Here is a 25491-nt window from a genome sequence, read left to right on the forward strand (position 1 = left end):
AAGAAATGTCGTATATTGTCAATATATGGCAACACTTAAACATATCTTGTGTTGTACTTATCGTATCGGGTCATACTATATGGCTATTTAAATATGACAATCTATGCTACAAGTGTCGTTTTGACAGTGTTGTGATTGTCCTTTTCAGTCTCAAGTTATAGCGCGTCAAAGATGGAGTCCAGCAAGCAAGAAATTCGCCATATTTTACGTTATTACTTCCTGCGAGGTAAAACTGCAACGAAGGCGTCCGAAAAAAATTAGATTCGCACAGCACAGCGTTGGTTTGATCGATTTTGTTCTGGTGTAGTGGCTGTCGAAGATACACCCTGTACTGGTAGGCCAATTGTCGTGGAAACCGATAAAATCGTTGAAATCATCCAAGTAGACCGGCATGTGAGCACTCGCTCGATTGGCCAGGAACTGGGTATAGACCATAAAACCGTTTGGAACCATTCGCAGAAGATTGGGTTCCAAAAAAGCTGGATGTATGGGTGCCGCACAAGTTGACGCAGGTGAATAAATTCATCGAAAATATGAATATATTCATTATAGAAGTTCGCGCTATTGTAAACGGTTGATGCGATTTCTATAAATCTCATCATATTTCTTCACATGAATATATCACTAGTCTAAACCCACCCTTAGATTCGCAGTCGGATTGGAGCACTCCAAGTGACAAAATTTCATCCAGTTTTTTTGGTGTTCCAATTGAGATTCGCGATAAATCATCACAAATCACACTGTTGGGCAGTATATTGTCGATGAGTTTTTGAAAGGGCGTTTGCCGAAAGAACTGTGGAAGAGAAATAACTTTTTGCGAAAATGGATTTTCCGCGGCCAAAACTGGACAAGTTAAAAACGATTTGTGCTAGAAACGGTAAAATAGTTACACGGAACTTTGATGCTACAGCTCACGACGCGTAGTAGCTTTGTGGGTCAGGGACAAGAGTAAGGCAAGGCGCAAATTGAGAAGCGTATAGCGCTCGTAAACGAACACGAGACCACCAACACGACTCATACGTGCCACATACGTAGCGTGGTGGAGCGCATATTCAGTCGCAGTTTGGTGTAAATAACGTGCCACTCGCATACAATGTTTGATTGACACAGTTTTGCGCGATATATTTATTTACTAACACAATCACCCGACCGGTACGACCAGCACGAGAAACTGTGGTTCAGCAACAGCGTCACGCGAGTCGACACTCACGAGCGCTCCACAATCTCGCGTCATCTGGCCAATTTGCGCCGTTCTATCTGTTTTCATTAGCCACAAAAACAGGCGCTATATCGCGGCAAGTTACTCGCGCTATACGTTTGAGAAAACTTGCATTGAAGATGCGTTATGGCGGGTTTACATTAGGGAGATCTATAGCTATAGATGGATTTATTCACGTGAAAATAGGTGTAAACGGGTGAGAATAAATATGATACACTTATTCGAAGTATATACAACTTGAATAAATTTAGCATGTGTAAACGCTTGTGAATTTCTCACTGGTGAGAAATCATTAAAGTTGGATGCAGTTCTACTTCAGGTGAATAAATTCACCGAAGATATGGATATATTCATTATAGAAGTTCACACTAGTGTAAACGGTTTATGCGATTTCTATAAATCTCATCATATTTTTTCACATGAATATATCACTAGTCTAAACCCACCCTTAGATAATGCTAATGAAATCGTAAGAAACAAGCAATTGTGAAGAAAAACAGAGAAGGCATGAACATTCTCATTGAATTAGTTTTCTCAGTTCACATGGGCTGAGCTTCCGAGATCACGATGAAAGCATAACGTCTGTAAATAGAGGAAACTATAAGGACATGTGTAACTTTTTGGCTACGAAAGATATGTCGGTTTTCGTCTGCATAAATACCACGGTAGTGTTTTCTGGAACATCAGAATAAATTCAGAATGAGTTTAGTTTACTGCATCAATTTGGCGTATCACCTGCTAAGCTGGTTGCGCAAACATATGATGGAGCTCGAGTGATGTCGGGAGATAAAGGTGAAATCCAGGCGATCACAAAGAAGTCGTTTCCAAACGCTAATCATATTCATTGTAAGACGCATGTTCTCAATATTGTTTTTCTGCACTTTTGCACAATTAATTCAAACACAAGGAAATGCTTTTCTTCCCTCTCTTCGTTGGCACCATTCTTTATCCAAAGCCCAAAGTGCGATTACGGGTTGAAGAAATTTATGCAGCAGAAGATCCCGAACTTGTGCAGAGTCAAGTGGGCCTACAGCTCTAGGATGATCAACATAGTTGAAACATATAATAAAGAACCTTAGAGGCGAATGAACTGAAAAGTTTAAACCCTCTTAAAGCCAAAAAGAAGAAGAAGATATAATAAAGAAATTTCTACTTGTCTCGAAGAAATGTATCTGTATCACAAAGTGAGATGGTGATACGATTTCACTCGCAACAGGGCTGCTCAAAATTCAAATTTCTCATTTACCAACATTCTGTACCATACACTACAACAACGAGAACTCTAATTTTGACAAAGTGAAATTAGGAAATGAGTTGCGAGTGTTCTATACGAAGCCAGAACTTGCCGAGAAGAAAATACCGGAGATTATAAAAACACTGATCGGTAGCAATTTTGACGATATTTTTCCGGAAATTGTTTTATTCGCAAAGCTAATACTAACGCTTCCTCCAACCACAGCATCAGTCAAACAAAGTTTTTTATTTCTTCGTAGACTGAAAACCTACTTATGATCAAAGATGAGAGAGGAGCGACTGAAAAAGCTTATTATTATGGTTATTGAGAACAAATCGCTTCTTGAACTAACCGGCCCAATTTATCTTCGTTCCATTTGCGTTGCCAGTTAACGATGGTATTTTTACGAACTAAAGAATAAAATTCATTGAAGGCGATTTGACGCTGATAAATTTCGCCTTCAATTGCACCTACCTTTGCTAATGAGTCAGCCCTCTCATTACCCGGAATTGAGCAATGTGAAGGGACCCAGACAAAGGTAATGACATAACAGCGTCTGGATAAAGCACTCAAAATTTCTCGTATTCTCTCAAGGAAGTACGGCGAGTGCTTTTCCGGCCTCACTAAACGAATAGCTTCGACAGAGCTCAGACTATCCGTTACAATGTAATAGTGTTCAACAGGTCGTGAGGCGACGCTGTCCAGCGCCCAGTGTATTGCTGCCAATTCAGCAATGTACACTGAGCAAGGATACTGAAGACTGTGTGAGGTGCTAAAAAATGTGTTGAACACTCCAAATCCTGTGGACTCATTCATAGAGGACCCATCAGTAAAGTACATATTATCACAATTGACACGCCCATACTTTGCTTCGAAAATCGTAGGAACGATCCCCGTTCGATGATAATCTGGAATTCCATGGATATCCTGCTTCATGGACAGATCAAAATGCACAGAGGAATTGATGTAGTCAGGAAAACAAACACGGTTGGGAATATACGAAGAAGGATCAACCTGCATGGAGATGAATTCATGATATGAACTCATGAATCCGGAGTGAAAATTTAGCTCGATCAGTTGCTCAAAATTTCCGATCACCAATGGGTTCATAACCTTACACCGGATGAAGAACCGAAGAGATAATAAATTGAAGCGATCTTTTAGTGGGAGTACGCCTGCCAAAACCTCGAGACTCATGGTATGCGTTGAGGGCATACATCCCAACGCGATACGGAGACAAAGATACTGAATTCGCTCGAGTCTAATGAGGTGTGTTTTGGCAGCTGATTGAAAACAGAAACTGCCATACTCCATCACTGAGAGAATAGTTGTTCGATACAACATTATAAGATCTTCGGGATGGGCTCCCCACCAGGCGCCGGTAATTGTACGGAGAAAGTTTATTCTTTGTTGACATTTTTTAATCAGATACCTAATATGGGCCCCCCAAGTACATTTGGAGTCGAACCAGACCCCAAGATACTTGAATGACATAGCATGAGTGATCGGTTTACCCAAAAGTTGAAGCTTTGGTTTTGCTGGTCTATGCTTCATAGAAAAAAACACCATCTCTGTTTTCTCTGTGGAGAATTCGATCCCTAGACCATTGGCCCAGGCTGAAAAATTGTTCAAAGTATCTTGTAAGGGTCCTTGCAGGTCGGATTCGTTTGATCCAACGACAGACACCACTCCATCATCTGCAAGTTGTCTTAGGCTGCAATTTTGTATAAGGCAATTGTCGATGTCGCTTACATAGAAGTTGTACAAAAGGGGGCTTAAACATGAGCCCTGAGGGAGTCCCATGTAGGAGACCCGACTTACTGTCGAATCCCCGTGAGAAAAATTCAAATGTTTCTCACAAAGCAAGTTATATAACATATTATTCAATAGAGGCGGCAGACCCCGAGAGTGTAATTTGTCTGACAGGGCCTCTATTGAAACTAAATCAAAGGCCCCCTTTATGTCCAAGAATACTGAAGCCATTTGTTTTTTTTTCGGCGTAAGCCATTTGAATTTCTGAAGAAAGCAACGCAAGACAATCATTCGTCCCCTTGCCCCTGCGGAACCCATATTGTGTATCTGAGAGTAGGCCATTCGTTTCAACCCATCGATCAAGGCGAAACAAGATCATTTTCTCCAACAATTTCCGTATACAAGACAGCATTGCTATAGGGCGGTACGAATTGAAGTCGGACGCGGGTTTTCCGGGTTTTTGAATAGCTATAACTTGTACTTGTCTCCAATCATCTGGAACAATATTATGTTCCAGAAACCGAATGAATAAATTCAACAAGCGATGTTTCGCCACATCAGGGAGGTTTTTCAACAAGTTGAACTAAATTCGATCCGATCCCGGAGCAGAATTGTTACATGAAAGGAGAGCAAGAGAGAATTCTACCATCGAAAAATCAGAATCAAGATCGCACCTATCTTGTGGTATATCTCGAACAATTTTTTGTTTCGAGCCACTTTCCATATTTTTTTCATTGACGTTTCTCGTGACAAACCTCCCACGAAATTTCGCCAATAAGCACGTTTTTTCCCTTTGATCAAATTTTTGAACTGATTCTCAAGGGCTAAATACGTTTGAAAATTTTCAGGAGTTCCACGTTTCCGAAAAGCTTTAAATGCATTCGATTTTTCTATATAAAGCTTGGAACATTGGCTATCCCACCATAGATTGGGAGGCCTTCGGCAAATGGTGGAACCTGGAATGGGTTTCGTTTGAGCGCGAACTGCGCTGTCATAGATCAAACGAGAAAGGAAGTTATACTCCTCCAATGGAGGTAAACCATCTATGGAATTGATGGCTAGAGCAATCGCGTCCGCATACTTTTTCCAGTCAATGTGTCTAGTGAGGTCATATGCCATGTTTATAGATTCAGAAGAATTCGACCCAATGGTGATGGAAATTTTGATTGGCAAGTGATCACTACCGTTGGGGTCCTGGATTACATGCCACTTGCAATCTAACGATAGTGAATTCGAGCAAAGCGAGAGGTCAAGAGCATTTGGGTTAGCAGGAGGTTTAGGTACACGTGTTGTTTCCCCAGTGTGCAAAACGGTCATATTGAAGCTGTTACAAAGGTCATATATCAACGATGAACGATTGTCGTCGTACTGTTCCCCCCAGGCAGTTCCGTGAGAGTTGAAGTCTCCCAAGATCAATCGTGGCTCAGGAAGGAGTGAGCACATGTCAACAAGTTGCTTGCGGCTAACCGCAGCTCTCGGAGGCCAATACAAGCTGACAATACAGAGGTCTTTGCCTCTGATGTTTGCATGACAAGCAACAGCTTCAATCCCTCCAATAGGTGGAAGGTCAATTCGAAAAAATGAGTGGCACTTATTGATCCCCAATAGCACCCCTCCGTATCTGTCATCACGGTCCAAGCGTATAATATTGAAATGATGGAAAGAGAGATCATCTCGCGAAGAAAGCCAAGTTTCGGACAGAGCAAAAACATCACAATTGAACTTATGATTTAAAAATTTGAATGTATCCAATTTAGGGATAAGACTACGTTAATTCCACTGTAAAACAGTGATATCTCCGACCTCTCTATTTAAATTAGACATCAAGAGAGATAATCATTGCAAGGAGGGGCCATGTTTGCATCAATTGTTGCAAAATTGTCTTTAATACTGGAAGCATTGAAATGACAATGGTTCTGATGGAGTCGGAAACGTTAAAAAACTTGAAGATTTGATCCAAAAGGTCAGACAACTTTATAAATCCCGATTGGGAAGTTGAGCTGGACGGAAAAATAGGGACATTTGGGGTTTTTGATGTCCCCTCGAGTGCTGGGTCGTTCGAAGGTGAACTATTCCCACGGAAGCCAGGAGGAACCTGATTTTGCTTGTCCGCTGCACTCGCTTTTTTAGGCAAGCTAACAGGGGATATCACCGGAGGGACTTGTGATTGAATTTTTGGAGTGGTCACATTTTTGCGCCGGGAATTCCCTTGGGAAATAAACGGTGTGCCCCCGTGAGCTGTGTCCGCTTCCATTTCGTCAACTGGCAACGTGGAAAATATATTGTGTGAGGATATTGGATGTTGTTGTTGGGCCTGTGGAGAAGCGCCCTTTAAAATTTCCACAAAAGTGCGTTTCGAGCGTTCCTTTAAAGAGCGCTTCTGTTTCTCCCAGCGACTCTTATAAGTTTCACAAGCTGAGAGCTCATGTGGGGTCCCCCCGCAATATGGACACTTATGCTCAGTCGCACTGCAGGATTGGCCCACATGTTGCTCTCCGCAAGTGGCACAGCGCTCCTTGTTGGCGCAGTAGTCTGCTGTGTGACCAACTGACTTGCATTTGTTGCAAGTCATGGGCTTTGGCACGAAGAGACGCAGCAGAAGCCTCAATTTGTCCACCATAACGTAGTCAGGGAGGGCGGAACCAGCAAAAGTTACTCGAAACGAGTCGGACGGCGTGAATTTTGTTTTTCCCTCTTCCTGGGACACTTTTCCTAATTGATGGCAGTCCAAAATTTTAACTTTCGTCAAAGGGAGCTTTTTAAATCTGCCATCTCCCTCTTATATTAATGCGCTCGTCAGACCCGTTTCTGTAATCACCCCCGAAATTTCTACGTTATGGCAGGGCACATAGACGCGATATTCTAGTACGAACCTATTGTCGACAACAATCTCGTTAGCTTGCTTCCGATCAGCCACGACAACACGCAGTTTGTTCGGTCGAACCTTTCTAATTTCGACCACGGAGGAATAATTTTGACGTAGGACTACGTCTTTCATTTCTATACCGGGGTGTAAAATCAAAGTTTCGAAAACGAAAGCGTTACGCCGGAGACCGAGATTTTGAGTGTTAATAGCTCCTAAACAACTGAACGAAATGGTATGATAAACACTTCATTCGAAAGATAAAATGTCTACACGTTCTATACTTGTTACTTTCTGATCCAAAAACTTGTTTCAATAGTCTTAAATTTGCTTTCAAAATAGGCTATTGAAATCACCAATCGGTATATAAGCGAGCGCCGCTCGGCACAGCGCTCCTTTTACTCAGTTCTAATTGAACAGCGATTGGAGCATGTTGTCGCTGTTGTGGTGAAGCTCTTCATTTATCATGAAAGCACGGATGAACGGTGTCACCAAGAGCCTGTTTGTGCACCTTAGGCCAGAAGGGAATCCATCAGGAGGAGAGTGATGCTACAAACGGTTCCCCGGGAAGATCTCGAAGCAGCCGCTACACACACACACATACACGCACGGAATTCTTCCGTTTGGATCGAGAAAGATCCGGAAAATAATCTGCCAGTTCCTCTAGGAATTTAAAAATACATTCATGTGAAAGAGTTTATTTGAATGTTTTCTATCCATGTAACACTGTGACCAAATATGTTTCAATCAAGTGCTATTAACAGATGGTTATCGAGTTAGCATTAACCACTGGTGGGCTTCCAGTATCGAGGATAATGTGGAAATATCTAATCGTTACTGAAAATAATCTGCCAGTTCCTCTGGGAATTTAAAATTACATTCATATGAAAGAGTTTATTTTAATGTTTTCTATCCATGTAACACTGTGACCAAATACATTAGGTTTTGTGATTTTTCAATCAATCGCAATCAACAGGATAGCTTCTGAAGATTATTCTTCCCCATCAGTAGGATATTTCCGTATCCAATATTGGATGCATAAAACCTTGTGCCTCCAACGTAACGCTCTCGTTTTCGAAGTTCTCCAAATATTCATTCATTCAGAATTAATTCAGATTCAACTTCATACAAATGATCTCTAAATCAACGATAGTCCTACGTCACCCTTGCGGTTATACCATAGATATAACCCACTTCCTGTTTTTTGTCAGATCTTTCATGATCTGAATGACGTTGAGCGATTTCCCGTTGGGTTTTGGCCGGAAGAAAACAACCCATGGGCCAGATCCAGATGCATCTTCTGGATAGACCTTGACACGCGGAGAGGGGACAGCTGAGGGGGAGGACGAGGTCGATTGTTGAGCGGGAGTGGGAACCGTTGGGCTGGGAGGCAAGTTCGGGAGATAATCGGAAGCGGAAGCGGGAGATTGAGGGGGCGAAGTGGAAAAGTTTACCAATTTTCTTGAAGGGGGCTTGTTGAGGTTGATTAACTCTTCCTCTGAAAAGACATCGTCTGAGGGGGGAACGCGTTTACGCGACTTCCCAGTAGTTAGTGAGGAGGAAACATCTGATTCAATGTCCATATCAAGAGGATCCGATTTGCGTCCGGCGGCTTCGGACTGCGCGAGCTGACTGATGAATATGTTGATGGTTCTGAAAAGAACCTTTGGTGTTGTGTTTTTGTTATCACTCGATATTCCCATCTTGTTCGGTTAAACCTTCCTGTTTAGCTATTGCGTTTGCCACTCGCCACAGCTTTCACAGTTGGAAAATTTCTTCCCATCCAGCTTGTGACATGTTGTTCAGTAAATTACATTTAATGCGACGTGCCGGAGAAACACTTTGCCACTCACTGAAACTAATTGTTGCCTTGATGAGCGCCGAACCGAAGCTGCTCTGTTCTTGATGCGGGTTTTCTGATTGTCGTGAGCAGCTTTGCAAGCCAACTCGAGCACTCCGACGGCCGAAACTCTATAATCGCTGTTAGGTATACTGGTGCTCCGGCACCAATCCGTTCGGCCTAGTTACCCTTGCTGAGCAATTGGCGGATACACCTACGGGGAACTGCACACCTGCACGATTCGAGTGGGACTTTGCCTTTCCCTTAACTTGTCCTCCTTTGTTACGTCCACGATACCGATGCTGTACAACCACACGGGTTTACGGTTTGAAAGAAAATAAGATATTTTTTAAGGGTCCGCGTGTTTTATACTCTAGCGGTACACACTCACAGGATAGAGACAAATCGGCAGACTCAGCCAGAGGGGCGAGTCCAACGAGACGAACGAATGAGCGTTAAAAGGGAGCGATGGCAAAAAAATACATTCATTACGATTTGTTCGCTCGTTGGATTCACATGCAGGCTAAAAAGGGTCCTTTTCAGGATCACAAAATTATCTTCAATCTAAAGAGTTTATTGTTTTGTTTTCCCTCGATATCCCCATCTTGTTCGGCTAAACCTTCCTGTTTAGCGATTTGTTGCCACTCGCCACAGCTTTCACAGTTGGAAAATTTCTTCCCATCCAGCTTTGTGACATGTTGTACAGTAAATTACATTCAATGCGACGTGCCGAAGCGCCACTCAGTGTCGCATTGGAGGCGATTTTAACCTGTAATTGAACATTTGCGATGACAGTGGTACAGTGTCGACTTTCAATGTGGGGTCATAATTTGGATCTCTATGTTTACAAAAATGTCCAACTAAATAAGTCGCATTACATGTCCGTCCAATTAGCTAAATGTCGAACTAATTGTAAATTACTGTACTTTCAATCTGGAAACAATTTAAGAATTGGTGAAAATAGAATAATCAGGAAAGTCCCCAACTATCAATAAGCTCAGTACAACTGCCAAATTCACATACTCATCAGATCCTGGCAAACAAATGATGAAAAAATCTATTTGTGTTTTATTATTATTTTGGATAATGTTTTAGAAAGCATTGAACTGTATTTCCTAAACTCTTTTTTGGAAGGTTTAATGGCCCTGAAAAGCGCCTTGTTTTATGGAATGGTTCCAATTTAGAAAACTTAGTACTCGTGGTTTTGAAAAAAACCATTTCGAACGCCCTCGATGCCGCCTTGTTCTGGATTTGCCACCAAAGCAGTTTGTATAAAGAACAAACTTTTTTCTTCTGCTACCTGATGCCGTTCTGCGATTGCGTTTGCCACTCGCCACTCGCTGCAACTGCCTGTTGTCATGATGTCCACCGAACCGAATGTGTTCTGTTCCGAATGCGGGTTTTCTTATCGTTGTTCTTATCGTCGCGAGCAGCTTTGCCAGCTAACTCGATCACTTCGGCGGCCGAAACTATACAACGCCGGCTAGGTGGACTGGTGCACTCTTTTTTTTCAACATATCATTCTTTGTGTGGACACCGACTGGACAACATCGTTGCTGGACGAGCTAGACGGCGAGGGATCGAGTGCCTTTCTCAAGGCAAGAGGGCGGAGGTGGTAGCGCTGAAGTAGAGTAGAGTAGAGTTTTCAAAGAGCCTTTCTCAAGGCTAGAGACGAATGAACTGCAAAAGTTTAAAGTCTCTATAATACAATACCTTCCTTCCTGGTGCACTGGTACTAACGCGCTCGGCCTAGCTACCCTTGTGGGGAACTCCAGATCAACACGGTTCGAGCGGGATTTTGCCTTTCCCTTCACTTCCTCCTTTACCATGTCCAGACATGGCTGCTTGGGTTGGTTTGTTGATGTGTTGTGATGCGAACCGATGTGGTGTACGGTTTGAATGAGAATGATCGTTACGGCAGCGGAGCGGGGATTTTTAAGCTGACTGGCTGGCTCGAGAATTACGCATATGTGAGACTGCGACCAATGTTTCGTTCATTTTTTTTCTTTTTTCTTTCCAATCGTGCTTCATTCTATTTCGCTGCTGCTCTGGTTGCCCGTTTTGGTCGGTACGATTTGAGGAGCACAAAATGGACCAATCAAAAATGGGCACATAGTGCATTTTGACAATGCTTGATATTTCACAATTATTCAATTATTTATCTCAAGAAAAATGAAATGTTATTCGTTATGATAGATGCGTAGATATATTTCCTATCAATTGATGCAAAAACCTTTGCGATCTATTGAGAAATGCTCGAGTTATAAGCGTTCCAAATCTTGCATTTTTTCCTACTTGTTCAGTGCCTAGATTTCCATTTTACCCCCTATATCTTCCGGTTAGGCTACGGTTAGTCCTACGTCAAAACAATATTCGAGCACTGATTAGCCCCTTTCTTTTGCAATGTTGAGCAGAAATTTATCAAATTTTGGGTTTCGCTGGCTCACCGTGTAGGTGCACAACTAGTCAATTTACTCACGAGACGCCACTGGTAGATATAGTCGGAAGAACCCACTATACAGCAAAGAAAATCATGAACAAGTGGAAATACGAAAGAAACATGGAAAATCTCTCGAGTAGAAGACACAAACGTATCCTGTCTTCTGATGGTGAACGAGTAATTGTGCGAACATTTCGAAAGAACTCTAAAACAAACATTCCTAAATTGACTACCGAAGTAGTCGACATCATGGCCTGTAAGCACAGATACTGTCCGGAGAGCATCAAACAGGAACAATTTGGGAGGTCTTGTTCCCCGTGAAAAGTCTTTCATCTCAAAGACGAATCTGAAAAATACGACTACAGTTTGCTAAGGCATATGTAAATTGGCCTAAGGAATTCTGGAACAAGGTCCTTCATACGGATGAGACGAAGCCCAATCTCTTTGAATCGGATGAAGAACAAATAGTGTGAAGGAAACCAGGATTGGAGCTTCAGATTCAGCATTTGGTTCTCACAGTAAAACACGGCGACGGCAGTTAGATGATGTATGGTACGATGGCGGCTTCTGGAACTGAAACCATGGAGTTTTTCGATTCGGCGATGGACAAAATGGCTTCATTGAACATCCTTAAACGTAACCTTCAGTGTCCCGTGCAGAAATTGGCTCTCCCGCGTGATTACTACTTTCAGCAGAATGATGACCCTAAGCAAACTGACCTCATCATGCGGGAATACCTGCTCTATTATGTACCAACCAACTCAAAACACCTTCGAAACCACCGGACTTCAACACTAAAGGGTGTGTCACATCAAATTGCATCACGGAAAAAACGCTGTAGAAATTTAATTTTTAGGAATTATATCTTCAGCTTTCGCTTATAATCAGATAAGAGTGTATAAATCACGTTGGCCATGCTTCACTGTCAATTTTTCGTAAATTTGGAAAAATGTCGTCGAACGAAAAAGAGCGTCGTGAATTAATCCTGTGCACTCATTTCGAGAATCCGGAGTTGTCACATCGGGACATCGGTAAGATGCTGGGAATCGTCCAATCCACGGTCAGCAGAGTACTAAAACGATACTTCGAGAACCTAACCATCGACCGGAAGGTGAAAAACGGCAAAAATGGATGCTCCGTCAGTGAAAAAGATCACAAGCACGTAGTTAAGCAGTTTAGACGTGATCCGAGAAGTTCGGTCCAGGATGTCGCCAATAAGCTGAATTTGTCAAGTTCATTCGTCCAGCGGAACAAGCAGCGGGAGGGCCTGCGTACATACAAGGTTCAGAAGGCTTCTAACCACGACGAAAGGCAAAACATGGTGGGGAAGACGCGAGCCCGGAAGCTGTACACCGAAATGCTGACGAAGCCGCATTGCCTGGTAATGGACGACGAAACCTACGTCAAAGCGGACTTTCGTCAGCTGCCGGGCCTGTTGTTCTTCTCCGCAGAGGACAAATTCAGCGTTCCGGAGGAGATTCGCAAGCAGAAACTATCCAAGTTTGCCAAAAAGTACATGGTGTGGCAAGCGATCTGCTCTTGCGGAAAGCGGAGCGCTCCCTTCGTGATGACCGGCACGGTAAACGGGCAGGTTTACCTTAAGGAGTGCCTACAGAAGCGCTTACTACCACTATTGAAGCAGCACGAGGGCTCGACCATCTTCTGGCCGGATCTCGCTTCTTGCCACTATTCAAAGGACGTGTTGGAGTGGTACGAAGCCAACGGGGTCACCTTCGTGCCAAAGGAAATGAACCCGCCCAACGCGCTGGAGTTTCGCCCAATCGAGAAATATTGGGCGATTATGAAGCAGGCCCTCCGGAAGAACCCAAAAGTTGTCAAATCGGAGGCGGACTTCAAGAGAAAATGGATTTCTGTTCAAAAAAACTACAACCTGACGTTGTACAGAACCTTATGGACGGGGTAAAGAGGAAGGTGCTAGCATACGGGCTTGGGCTCGAAGTATGAATAAAAAGAAAATGCCAAAAGTTGTTTAATAGTTTTTATTTTACTGTCTAAAATTTTCAAAAGGATCGGTCTACTGGGCGAATTTCTACAGCGTTTTTTTCCGTGGTGCAATTTGATGTGACACACCTTTTATTGAGTATCTTTGGATCAAGAATCATCTTGTTCCGTGTGCTGGGGACTGTGGGGTGGACTGTATTTTTTGATGTGTTGCTCCACTCATGGAGGCAACGGGTGCGTGGAAGGAACCCTCGTGTTCCTCACGCTTTTTTTTGTAGAGTGGGAGCCCTTGTAAACACATCTGAAGAATAAAAATCCATGAAACAAAGCGGAACTCGAAACGACGATTGCAAGATCTGGGAGGCACTTCCGTCAGTTACCAGAAATCTTGCTTCGTCTCTTGCAGGAAGTGCTAGACGCCGAAAGGGGGCCATTCTTACAAAACTTGAAGAAATTGAGAAATGCTATATAAACAAAACCAAAAATAAAGAGATAATTGTTCAAAACAACTGCTAGTGGAAAAAATTTACAACTAGGTTCAGCACAGAAAAAATAAAATTTGATTCATAAATTCCACACCCAATATTACTTACAAATATAGATGATTGAGATACTCCACACCTTTACTGTACTCAGTCCATGCATCATAATAACGATAGAGCAATGTGTAACGCTGGTCACCATCTACTTCAATTACTGAGGGGAAAACTTTATGTTGCAGTAAGTTACGAACATGTGCCTCCAAAAATAACCTGGTTTGAGCATAGAGTTTGTCTGCCAACGGTTCTGGATGCGCCACACATATAGAATAAATGTCACTGTAAAAATAGAATAAAATAGTTAATAATTTTTTTTATTCCATTCAATCTTATCTATAGTTTCAAATTAAATTGTTTGGAAACTGAAAACATTAAATTATCTATACAGCAATTTCAAATGAAATCGACTAATGACAAAACATGAGTATTTTTGATTCGATTGAAAGTTTGTATTCCGTTTTGATTGGAGAAAATATGAGTCTTCCACAGCATTTAGAAACTTCTTAAATCAAGTGTAATTTTTGAAATGGGCGTATCGATATTAGTAGGAGAAATCTTTGATAACTTATACCTCAAAAATTATCAGTCGTACCGAAATAGTGTCTTAGAAAGAGTTATAGGATATTGATGTTTAAACGTGGAAAAATATACACTGAGAAAAAAAATAATACTCTGTTTTATTATTTACAAAAAAAAACATTACAAAAAAACAACAGCGATATCTAAAAAACGTATTTTTTTATTTTTTTCATATAGAATAGAAGTCATGTAGAAAATGTAGAAAAAGTAGAATATAGAAAATTTGATGTAGAAAATGTAGAATATAGAAAATTTGAAAAATCAGTCAAAATCAAAATCAGAAGATGGTAAAACTATTTTTGACAAACTTTGTAGAACATTGAATTTTTAAGAATCTTTGTATGTTTACAATCATGTTTAGCCACAAATTATGAATCCTGATGTGAATTAAAACAAAAAATCTCATCATCATTCTCCTTCTAAATGCAGTCATTCTCGAGACATTCAAAAAAATATTTCTAATTTATTGCCTTTTTTCACAGTAAATAGGCCATTTAAATACGTTTGTCGTGTTATACCGTCATGTTCATGAAATTTTATGAATTTGCTTTTAATTTCCAACAACTTTTCTAAGTACATCACTATTGCAAAAATATACGTTTATGAATTAGGTTGAAAAACATTTGAAAACATGTGAGTCAGGTATATTCAAGGTACCTTCATTGCAAGCCATTCCATGTCAAACCGATATAGCTGAGCTCAGATTTTTGCATAAAGCGGTAGTTTTGTTTCTTATCGAAAAATATTAGACCCATATTTTTTTCATCAGGGTGCCCATTCCTGTTTGGGTGGTCTGAAAAATCCATTTTTTGCCTATTTTTTTCATAACTTTTGAACTACAGAACCGATTCAGATGATCGACAATCAAATTAAAGACATTTTTATTTTTATTGGCATTTGTTTTCGTGAATATTGATTTTATTTGTTTTTTGTTGTTTTCGTGGCTTTGGACTAGAGGACATTATATTTTTTATATTTTTTTCTTGAAAGCTGAGTTTTTTTTTACATAACATATCCGAAAATCAGAGATTTGTTTTTTTCCTTTTTAAGTTATTATTTTTCAAAGACAACCGATGGTCCAAAAAATCATTTTTTTTCCTTTTTCTTCCAAAAAAGGCTTTTTTGAAAATTCATAACTTTTGAACTACTGGACCGATTCAAATAATCGACATTTAAAATAGAAGCCAATAAGATAGTCTTTTCAGAAAAAAATATCACACTTGCAAATTATAGTCGCATAAATCTAGTCATAGTTACAACGAAGACTAAAAACAAGTTAAATTTGACGAAAAAACACACATCTTTGATTTTTGGATAGGTTATGTAAAAAAATCTCAGCTTAAAAATATAAAAAAAATATAGCGCCTCTATCTTTAGCCGAGAAAACTATGAAAAACTATAACAATCAATAATTATTAAAAACAATCCTGATTTTTCGCAAATGTATATATTGGCTTCAATTTGGTATATCGATTACATAAATCAGTCCAGTTGTCCAAAAGTTATGATTTCTCCAAAAAAAGTTTTTTTCTGGAAAAGGGCGGAAAATTCGATTTTTTAGCCAACGGATAACTTTCAAAATTCATAATTTAAAAGCGAAAAAAAATCACAAATCTGATTTTTGGATATGTTATTTAAAAATCCTCAGTTTTTAAGAAAAAATATATAAAAAATACGGCGCCTAACCGTGTTTTAACCGTGTCAGTGATGGAGAAAATTAAGTTAATGGGATGCAATATTCTTTCAGATACATCTTCAAAAATTTGCGGATTGCGGATTTGCGGAAAACTTGTTTATCTTCATAAAATACATAATAAAGACCCGGCAAACGTTTCTTACCACGTTTTCTTACTAAACGCACGTTCATGGGTCCAATCGCAGAACTGTTCATTGATTGATCTTCGAATCTACCCTATAAAATTATTTTTTACTATAAAATTTTAGTACTTCTACCAAACCTCGACATTATAATATCAGATTATTTTCAGACACAATTCTCGTGCAAGATTTTTCATCCACTTGCAAATAATATGTTTCTCCGTTAAGCGTTAGAGTTCCCTTGAACGTGAACAGAAAAAACAGGTGGTGAAATGATACGATCATTTCAATGTTCGTTGTTTCATTTCAATGTTTCTTACTATCGTTTCATGATGTTTTCCTCACGTTTCATATATGGGATGATGAATTATTAACAAAAAAGTGTTTGTTCATGTTCACGTTCACGGGAACTCTAAACCTGCCTTGAAGGCATGGAATAAATATTTGATACAGAAAATATGATAGAATGAAGACAGCCTTAAACCAGACAATTCCTTTCTTTTTTGCTTTTATCAACACATTCGGTGATTCATTTTTATTTATATAGATATTAGACGATATAGGTGTGCGTTTTATCACATAAAAATCCATTTCCCCTTTCGAACGAAGATCAATTTCGTTACCGCAAACATCAAATGGACTAACAACGCTATGTAATTGTAGAATACATGCGAATTGATTTTTCGAATTTAACCATTTTCTTTCAGAATTTTCCGAAAATTTTCAATTGTCATGTTTGGTTGAAATAAAAAATCATGTCATACCATCATAGAAACATTTCTAGTACCCAAAAACCCTCACATCCCAAATTTGGCTCCATTTGCTTGATTAGTTCTCGAGTTATGCAGAAATTAGTTTTTCATTTGTATGGCAGCCCCATGCCCTTAGAGAGGGGGTAGGTCTGTCGAGTCACCATAGAAACGTTTCGTGTCCCCTAAAACCTCCACATGCCAAATATGGCTAAATTTGCTTGATTAGTTATCGAGTTATGTAGAAATTTGTTTTCCATTTGTATGGGAGCCCCCCCTTACAGAGAGGGTTGGAATGTCTAGCCACCATAGAAACATTTAATGTACCCTAAAACCTCCACATGCCAAATTTGGTTTCATTTGCTTGATTAATTCTTGATGCAGAAATTTGTGTTTTATTTGTATGGCAGCCCTCCCTAAGAGAGGGGGAGGAATATCTAACCACCATAGAATCAATTATTGCACCCTAAAACCTCCACATGCCAAGTTTTCCCCCTTAGAGAGGGGGGAGGGATATCGAACTATCTTAACAACCTTCCCCGGCGTGAAAAACTCCGACATATCAGTCTTCATGTCGATCGGTTCAGTAATTTCCGAGTCCGTAGAATCAGATATACAGACAGACAGAAATCCATTTTTATATATAGATGTCACGATATTGATGCACGAACACCAGAAAATCCGGATTTCTGCGTCGTCGGCTATGTTCAGCTGTCATTATGCTCTCAAATGTCATCATATTGACAATAATATTGATCGTGTAAGGTCCGCTTAAGACACTATTTCGGTACGACTCATAGTTTTTGAGATATAAATTATCAAATATTTCTCCTACTACAATCAATACGCCTTTTTAAAAAAGATACGCTTGAGTAAAAAAATTCCCAATTGCTGTGGAAAACTCATATTTCCTCCAACCCAAACTGAATAGAAACTTTCATTCGAATCAAAAATACGTGTATTAAAAATCTGGATTTTTAGGACGATTTCATTCATTCATAGGACGACGGATTCATATTCTCACGCTGTAGAAGATACAATATCGTTGCCTGTGTATAGCCATGAGGTGTTTACATTCGACATATACGATGAGTCTCGAAGTATTGGCAGGAGTATCCCCGCTTACTCTTCGGTTCACAGAATTATCTTACATATTTCTCATCCGTTGCAAGATCATGAATCCATCGATGATTGATAACTTCGAAAATCTACTCCAATTGACTCCTCAGTCAAGCTTTATGTATTTATACCATGACCCACGACTTACCCACGACGTGCACTTCACCTTCACCAGGCATCTCCAACCAAGTTTGCTTCTCATAGTTTCGAAATTCTTCTGTCATTTTTTATCTGTCCATGTGGCAAAAAATCCATGGAATCCCAGATCATTCCAATGTTATTCCGTCGATATTTTCGAAAAAATAACGGGTCTACTGGCTTCGGCATCTTCAATGAAAATTACAGTGCCTCTTTCAAACTTAAAGATCCTTGTTCCGTGTATGTCGCTGAAATGGGTGCGATATACTATGCTCTAGGGATCATTGAAACACTGCCCATCGACCATTATTTTATTTTTTCAGACAGACTCAGTTCAATAGAGCCAATCCGCTCAATGATAGTTGATAAACGCTCATCTTATTTTCTGACAAGAATAAGACAACTATTGAGTGTTTTGGTCAAAAACTTTTACCTTAGCATGGGTTCCTTCCCATTGCTCTATCCCGGGAAATGAGAAAGCGAACTCGCTAGCTAAGGTGGGTGCATCAGAAGGCACCCACCTTTTGAAAGGCAAATTGCTTATAATGATTTTTTCCACATTCCTCGTCAGTACAGTCTCGTAAGTTGGCAGCATATATGGAGTGAAGATGAATTTGGTCATTGGTTACACACGATTATCCCTAAGGTCTCAACGAGTGCATGTAGGTCGAGATTTCATTCACGTGATATCTCGGCTTATGTCCAATCACTACAACCTAAACGCGCATCTCTATCGCATTGGGCAAACAATCTTTATGATTGTGGCGATGGCTGCCACGACATCGAGGATATTGTCTGGTATATATTGTCGTATATCCGGTTCCATGCTGCTCGCTCTCAGCTCTCTAGAGCAATGAGATCACAAGGCAGACAATCGGATATCCCCGTCCGGGATATCTTAGGTAGCCGTGATCCTGAATCGCGGCAATACATACACACACTCTTTACAGATACACGGGCCGAAGGGCAGCCCACTGATCACTCACCGAGAGCTGAGGATTGTACCGCTCATGGCAACTCTACACAAACTGATGATTGTGCCTGCTTGTGACCAATCTATCCTGGATTCCTCGAGTCGTGAGAGACGCACCACGCTAAATATGGGGTACAGATTAGGGGATGTTGCTGATTAATGGTCAGCTGCATCCCAATAGGAAGTATCCCGTGTCGGGCACACGTACAGAGCATTGGAGACTGCAACACCCCAATTATGAGAACACTTGTAATACTAACCTCGATCCAACCGCGAGTAATCGGTTACATATTACTAACATAGATGATAAGAAAAATTGTCAAAATATTGAACTCGCCATATGAGTCTTGATAAAAATATATATTTTGGATAGAAAAAGAGGAAGTCGGGAATGACGTACAGGGTAGGAAAGACAACCCTGTAAAATTGATAAATTACATTTTTTTTTAAACTAGCTGACCCGGCAAACTTTGTCCTGCCAAACCGTCAAACATTCACGTTTTCTTACTAAGAGCAAGTTCATGAGTCCAATCGCAGAACTGTTCATTGATTGATCCTCTAATCGACCCCGTTGAATTTACCTTTTACTATAAAATTCCTAGTATTTCTATCAAAACTCATCATTATAATATCAGATTATTCTCAAACACAATTCTCGTTCATGACTTTTCAACCACTTGCAAAAAAGCCCTAAATCGGACAATTCCTTCCTCGAGTTCTGCTCTTATCAACACATTCGGCGATACTTTTTTATTTGTATAGATAGAAGAAGATATAGGAGTGCGTTTCATTACATTAAAATTCATTTCCAGTGAACAAAGATCAATTTCGCTAGCGCAAACATCAAATGGACTAACAGCGCTTGTCACTGTGTAATTGTAGAACATATGAGAATTAAATTTTCCGAATTTTCCCTTTTTCCTTCAGAGTTTCCACATGCCAAATTTGGTTTCATTTGCTTGATTAATTCTCGAGTTATGCAGAAATTTGTGTTTTATTTGTATGGCAGCCTACCCCCCCCCCCTTGGAGAGAGGGGTGGAGAGTCTAACCATCATAGTAACATTTATTGCACCCTAAAACCTCAATGTGCCTAATTCGGTTTCATTTGCTTGATTAATTTTCGTGTAATGCAGAAATTTGTGTTTCATTTGTATGGCAGCCACCCCCCCTTAGAGAGGGGGGAGGAGTATCTAACCACCGTAAACACATTTATTGCACCCTAAAACCTCCACATGCCAAATTTGGTTTCATTTGCTTGATTAATTCTCGAGTAATGCAGAAATTTGTGTTTCATTCATATGGCAGCCCCCTTAGAGAGGGGGGTGGAGAGTCTAACCATCATAGAAACATTTATTGCGATCATTTTTATGGCCTGTTTCAACCTCCAAAACTTATTGAGTAAATAAGCTTGAATTTTCATTTAGTGTCCATCTTTCCCACCCCAGGTGTCCGTCTTTACCGCCAAGTGTCCGTCTTTCCCGATTCAATCTTCTTTTAAAGAAAAAATACCGAACAAATTCATTTTGCAAAATTTCTGCCTCAAAGACAAATTTTATTAGGAAAAGAAACCTATAACATCAATTTGTGGTGAGATAGCTATATTTTTTTGTGAAATTCACGAAAAAAATCAACGTTTACCTAAATTGAAATGAATCGCCGGATGTGGTACTAAGTGCAAAACGCATGAAGCGTGAATGATTCGATTTGCGCTGTCTTTATTACTTTTGCTTTTACGGTGAGCAATAAAGACGGGTGGGTAATGTTAGGCACATAACCGGAGAGAAGAAGGACTACCCCGAGGAATATCCACTAAAATGTTGTAACAAATGGACTTCCAACAAAGATCCAAAATCCGAATAAAGCAATGCCAATCAAACATCTCTTGCTAAAAACTCGTTATGACCTAAAGGATCGTGAGGCCTAGCCTTGGCTGTCTCGACATGTACTGTATGTCGAGATCAAGCCAGCTTTTGTTCCTATGCTCAGCGCATGATTTATGTCCACACCGAGCTAGACCTTGGTTTTTCGTAGTAAATGATTTCCTCCGCATCAGAAATGGTTTTAATTATTTTGAATCCAAAACTATCATCCAAACGCCACTCAATGCGGATTTATGCCTTTGCTTTGGGTTAAATGTAAATGAGATGCAAAAATTCGTTGAACTTACACAAAACGGTTACTCCACACATCACGTCGAACACTTCCAAGAGTAATAACTTCTTTTACAGTATCCTTCAATTCGCTCCATGTCTGATCAAAGTCTATACGTTTTGGTTTAAGCGACATTTCAATTTGGTTTTTTTTATTTCGTACTTGAACCTAAAATGATAAAAATAGCAAACGTCTGTATAATTCGCATTCAATATATACAATTTTGTTTAATTTTGTATCAATGAAAACTTACCTCTTTGGGAAATATCTTAATATAACATATGAAATATTACGACATTTAAACTGATGAACCTAATTTATTTTGCTATGCTATTCGTTTGACATTCGAGTGCAAATATTTTGTTTCTCGTGGACTGGTAGACAACTCACGAAAGCGACTCTGAATTAAATGAAACACACGCTTTTGAACATCATAACTTGTGTTGTTGAAATGAAATCACGAATCCAACAAATTGTCGTAAAAATGATCTGTATTAAATATTATGCTGAGAATAAGTATGAAAAAAAAACTCGACGTGAGAATTGCTGATCAGCTGTTTTTTGAAGGTAGCAGACATTTGTATTGTCAGGAACGCCAGATAAGTTTTTCAAATATCATCACACGACATAGAAAAATTCTCCACATAATCAGAAAAATAACAAAAAAAATACATTATTTGAAAATATAATATAATTTCAATTTGTCATATAATGCGTTTTTGAATCTAACTTTGAAAAATCCCGAAATTGAAACCTGTCTTCATATCTGGCATCCTTGTTTGTCACAGCAGTAAAAACATACACGGAGAAAAAATAATGTGTAAAAGTAAATACACTAACAGAAATAATTAGTCAATATAACGATTTTTTTTGGAAAATGGTACCAGAATAAAATGGATGAACGAGATATGGACCTATAATCAACCGAACACTCACCCTCATTCCGGTTCACGAACGGCGATTGGATTCCAATCCGTTCGAGTTCGAATAGTTTGTATTTTACCTTACGCAATCCTAAAGGCCGGTGAATTTCGAATTCGAACTTTCATCGCAGCAGTCAGACAACTGTGAAACCAAAACAAAAACAAAAACGGCAAATGGTTTTAAAAGTTATAGTTTCTGCAGCAAATTATTTATTGTGCATTCGTCTACATTCGAATCAAAGGTAAAACCATGTAAAATTATATAGATTTCAATTTATAATTTTTCTCATTGATTTTTAGAGAGGTAAGCGGCTACAGAAGGTTACTCAGCTGGAGGTGCTGGAACCGGGTTTTGCGCTTGAAGATCATTAACTGCCACATCCGCAGCAACCGGCCTGGGAAGCGATGGCAACTAATAAATTCGGCTTGAAACGATGACCGAAATCGCTGTTACAGTAAATCCATTGCTGTTATGGTTTTTACAATCATTTGGAATCAAGGCTATGTGCGGTTACGCTTCCTGTAAGATGGTTCACAGCGGTTCGAGGTCATCGTTAGCTAACATTTGCCGTGTATATTGAGTAATTTCTAGTTTTTTTAAATATTTCAAATATGGCTTATTTCAAGAAGAAATGTAACCATTCAGTGTTAAGGTGAAGTTTAAGTGGCTATTACATGTACAGTGGGGTAAAAATAAGTGATTTTTGAAGATTTTGCTTGAATTTTCACCAGGAATTGTTTAGATCGATATTGCAGCCAAATAATGAAAGATAGAAGTTGGGCGTCAAAGAACAAATTGTAGAGTGGTTAAAGAACTTCAATTTAATTGGTAGAAATAACCTAGTTTAATTTAAAATTTTAGGATAAAATTAATAAGAACACATTAAAAATTATTAACTTTGAAGTTTTTCACTTCCAAAATGTTATTAACATCCACTAATTGAGTTGTTCCACTACTAATCCTGTACTAAATTTTCTCATCTTTCAAATGAAGGCATCAGAATCGTCTTCCGAGCGTAAATAAATAACATGTTATATATAAAATTGCGCAGAATTAAATTTCTTACAAACTCATCGCAATCAAATAATCTTTTATGATTATAACATTGTAATTTATGGAAAGAATTACAAAGCTTCCATAAGCTCACATGGCAAAATTTAAAACCATCATCACTTTCACCGCAGCGCCGCCTAGGTGTAGATTTGTACGTAAGATCGCCAATTGGCGATCTAACGCAAAACGTAAACGATCGGTGGGACATCTGGATTTTGTTTTTGAACTAAGAAAATGATGCTAATGTAACCTAAAACTCAAAAACAAATCACGTATATTTTACTTCGTGAACCGGAATGAGGGTGACTACAAACGCCGAACACTACGTTCCTGATTCTGGAATAAACTTCACGGTGCAAACGAAATAAACGGCACGCCATTGAACTACGTTTTACGGATGTCAAAGATAATGATGAGTTTTCAGGCAGAATGAGCACTTTTCAAATAAAAAATCATAAATGAAAATTAACTTCTTCGTATCAAACTGGTATTCAATGTGAGTGGAAAACTTTGTTTTCTTCATGTGATATAATAATCTCATACAAAAATTTCATCTGAAGATAATTTGATGTTATAATGATAAATTTAGTGGGTAACTAATCGCGTATCCAGATGTCGACACTGTACCGTTGTCATCGCGAATACGTTTCATTCCGTTTCCACCGTGAAGTGTATTCGTACACTGACCCAAAAAATTGGTATATATAACGATTTTTTTGGTAAATATTACCAATGATTAGTAAATTTTTGCATTACGAATTATTCGTACATATTATAACAATATACAATAACAATGGTAAACAAATGTCAAACCGGCCAGTCTGACCCACTATAAGCGGTTGGTTTAACATATTTCCTAAATACATATGTAATTTGTTCAACACGGGGTCATTTGTCAGTCCAAAGTCGGTTCAATGGTTTTTTGATCAGGATTTTATACCTGTAGTAATATTCAAGATGTGTGGAATGAAGGTGTGACCGTGTCGTCAATAAGTGCGCGAGGGGAAACGGTATAAATATACAGAGGACTGTGGAAAGGGATTTGACTGCAAATAGAGATGTCTAAATTTTTCGTTTATTCAATTGTCGATTAATCGTGGGGTCATTTTTAAATATTCGATTCATTCGAATAATTGTTTTTCAGTATTCGATTAACCGAGCGAATATTTATTTCTTGTAATCAAAAAGAACAGACATATTTGTAATAAAAAAGTATGATGTCATAATTTTAAAAGTTACATTAAATATAATTTTGAAATAAACATGGTGCAGAATAATTGTTTTTGAATGAAATGGTATTTTAGTATATTGATAAATTTACCATTTCATGATTTTTTGAGGACGATTGAAAAAAAAGTACACAATGAGAATGATGCACAATATTATTATTGTACCAACATAAAATTTTTTCTTTTCAAAATTACCTGTTCTTTGAATGTTGAATGAAATGATTTGTTTGAATATTTCTGCTTGGTCCTTATAGCTACTAGTTCAAAAGAGGTACATTTATAGAATCATTGACCACTAGTATGGTATATTTTCCTCGGCACTCTGAATTTGAATACTACTATTTTAGGACGGGAGCACCTTTTCTAGGTCCGCATTTTACTCCTGCAGACCCTGAATTCTTCTTCCCAGTCTCCTCCACCACCAGGGAATAATTTTTATGGTACAACCTTAAATGATTTAGCATATCCGAAGAATTTCGACGAAACACCATGACAGTTAACACTCCTATACTCGCGCATAGGTCTGAGAGACCAAGAAATCAATAATTCGTTCATTTCTCAGAAAACATCAACACTACGACATTGCGATTCTATCTAGCTTCGTCATTCGTTGTTCATCTTCGTTTGGCGTATCATATAAGTTGGTACGAAGGGGACGTATATCACTTTTTCACCACCTTCGGTCTGAGACACCGACGCGCGTACAGGAGTAACTTTTTTGGACAAGTGACTTTTTTCCTATTTTAGAATATTGTTCAATGAAATGTATAAATTAATGTCAGTGGCGTGGAATATTTATTAAATATAATGCGTTATATCATTTTCGGACTATTCTTATTTGATTTTAGTCCTTTTGTCACCGGATTGAATGGATTCATATATGGTCACGCATATACACACTTGTGTAA

The 25491-nt window shown here is 39.1% G+C and overlaps 1 protein-coding gene across 2 annotated transcripts in view; it reads right to left on the minus strand.

The window, feature by feature from the left end:
• Positions 1 to 22027, minus strand: part of LOC129780440 (cullin-2) — a 62671-nt gene extending 40644 nt beyond the window's left edge. The window contains exons 1-3 of one of the 2 annotated variants that reach the window (XM_055788719.1): positions 21631 to 22027; positions 21394 to 21545; positions 13904 to 14128 (exon numbers count right to left, since the gene is read on the minus strand). In XM_055788719.1, the coding sequence (XP_055644694.1) occupies positions 13904 to 14128; positions 21394 to 21512 (344 nt within the window). In that variant the 5' untranslated portion in view covers positions 21513 to 21545; positions 21631 to 22027. The remainder of the gene's footprint in view (positions 1 to 13903; positions 14129 to 21393; positions 21546 to 21630) is intronic. The other variant, XM_055788720.1, reaches the window with a different exon arrangement.
• Positions 22028 to 25491: the final 3464 nt, after the last annotated feature.

This window comes from Toxorhynchites rutilus, chromosome 3 (assembly GCF_029784135.1).
Source record: "Toxorhynchites rutilus septentrionalis strain SRP chromosome 3, ASM2978413v1, whole genome shotgun sequence".
Classification (NCBI taxonomy): Eukaryota; Metazoa; Arthropoda; class Insecta; order Diptera; family Culicidae; genus Toxorhynchites; species Toxorhynchites rutilus.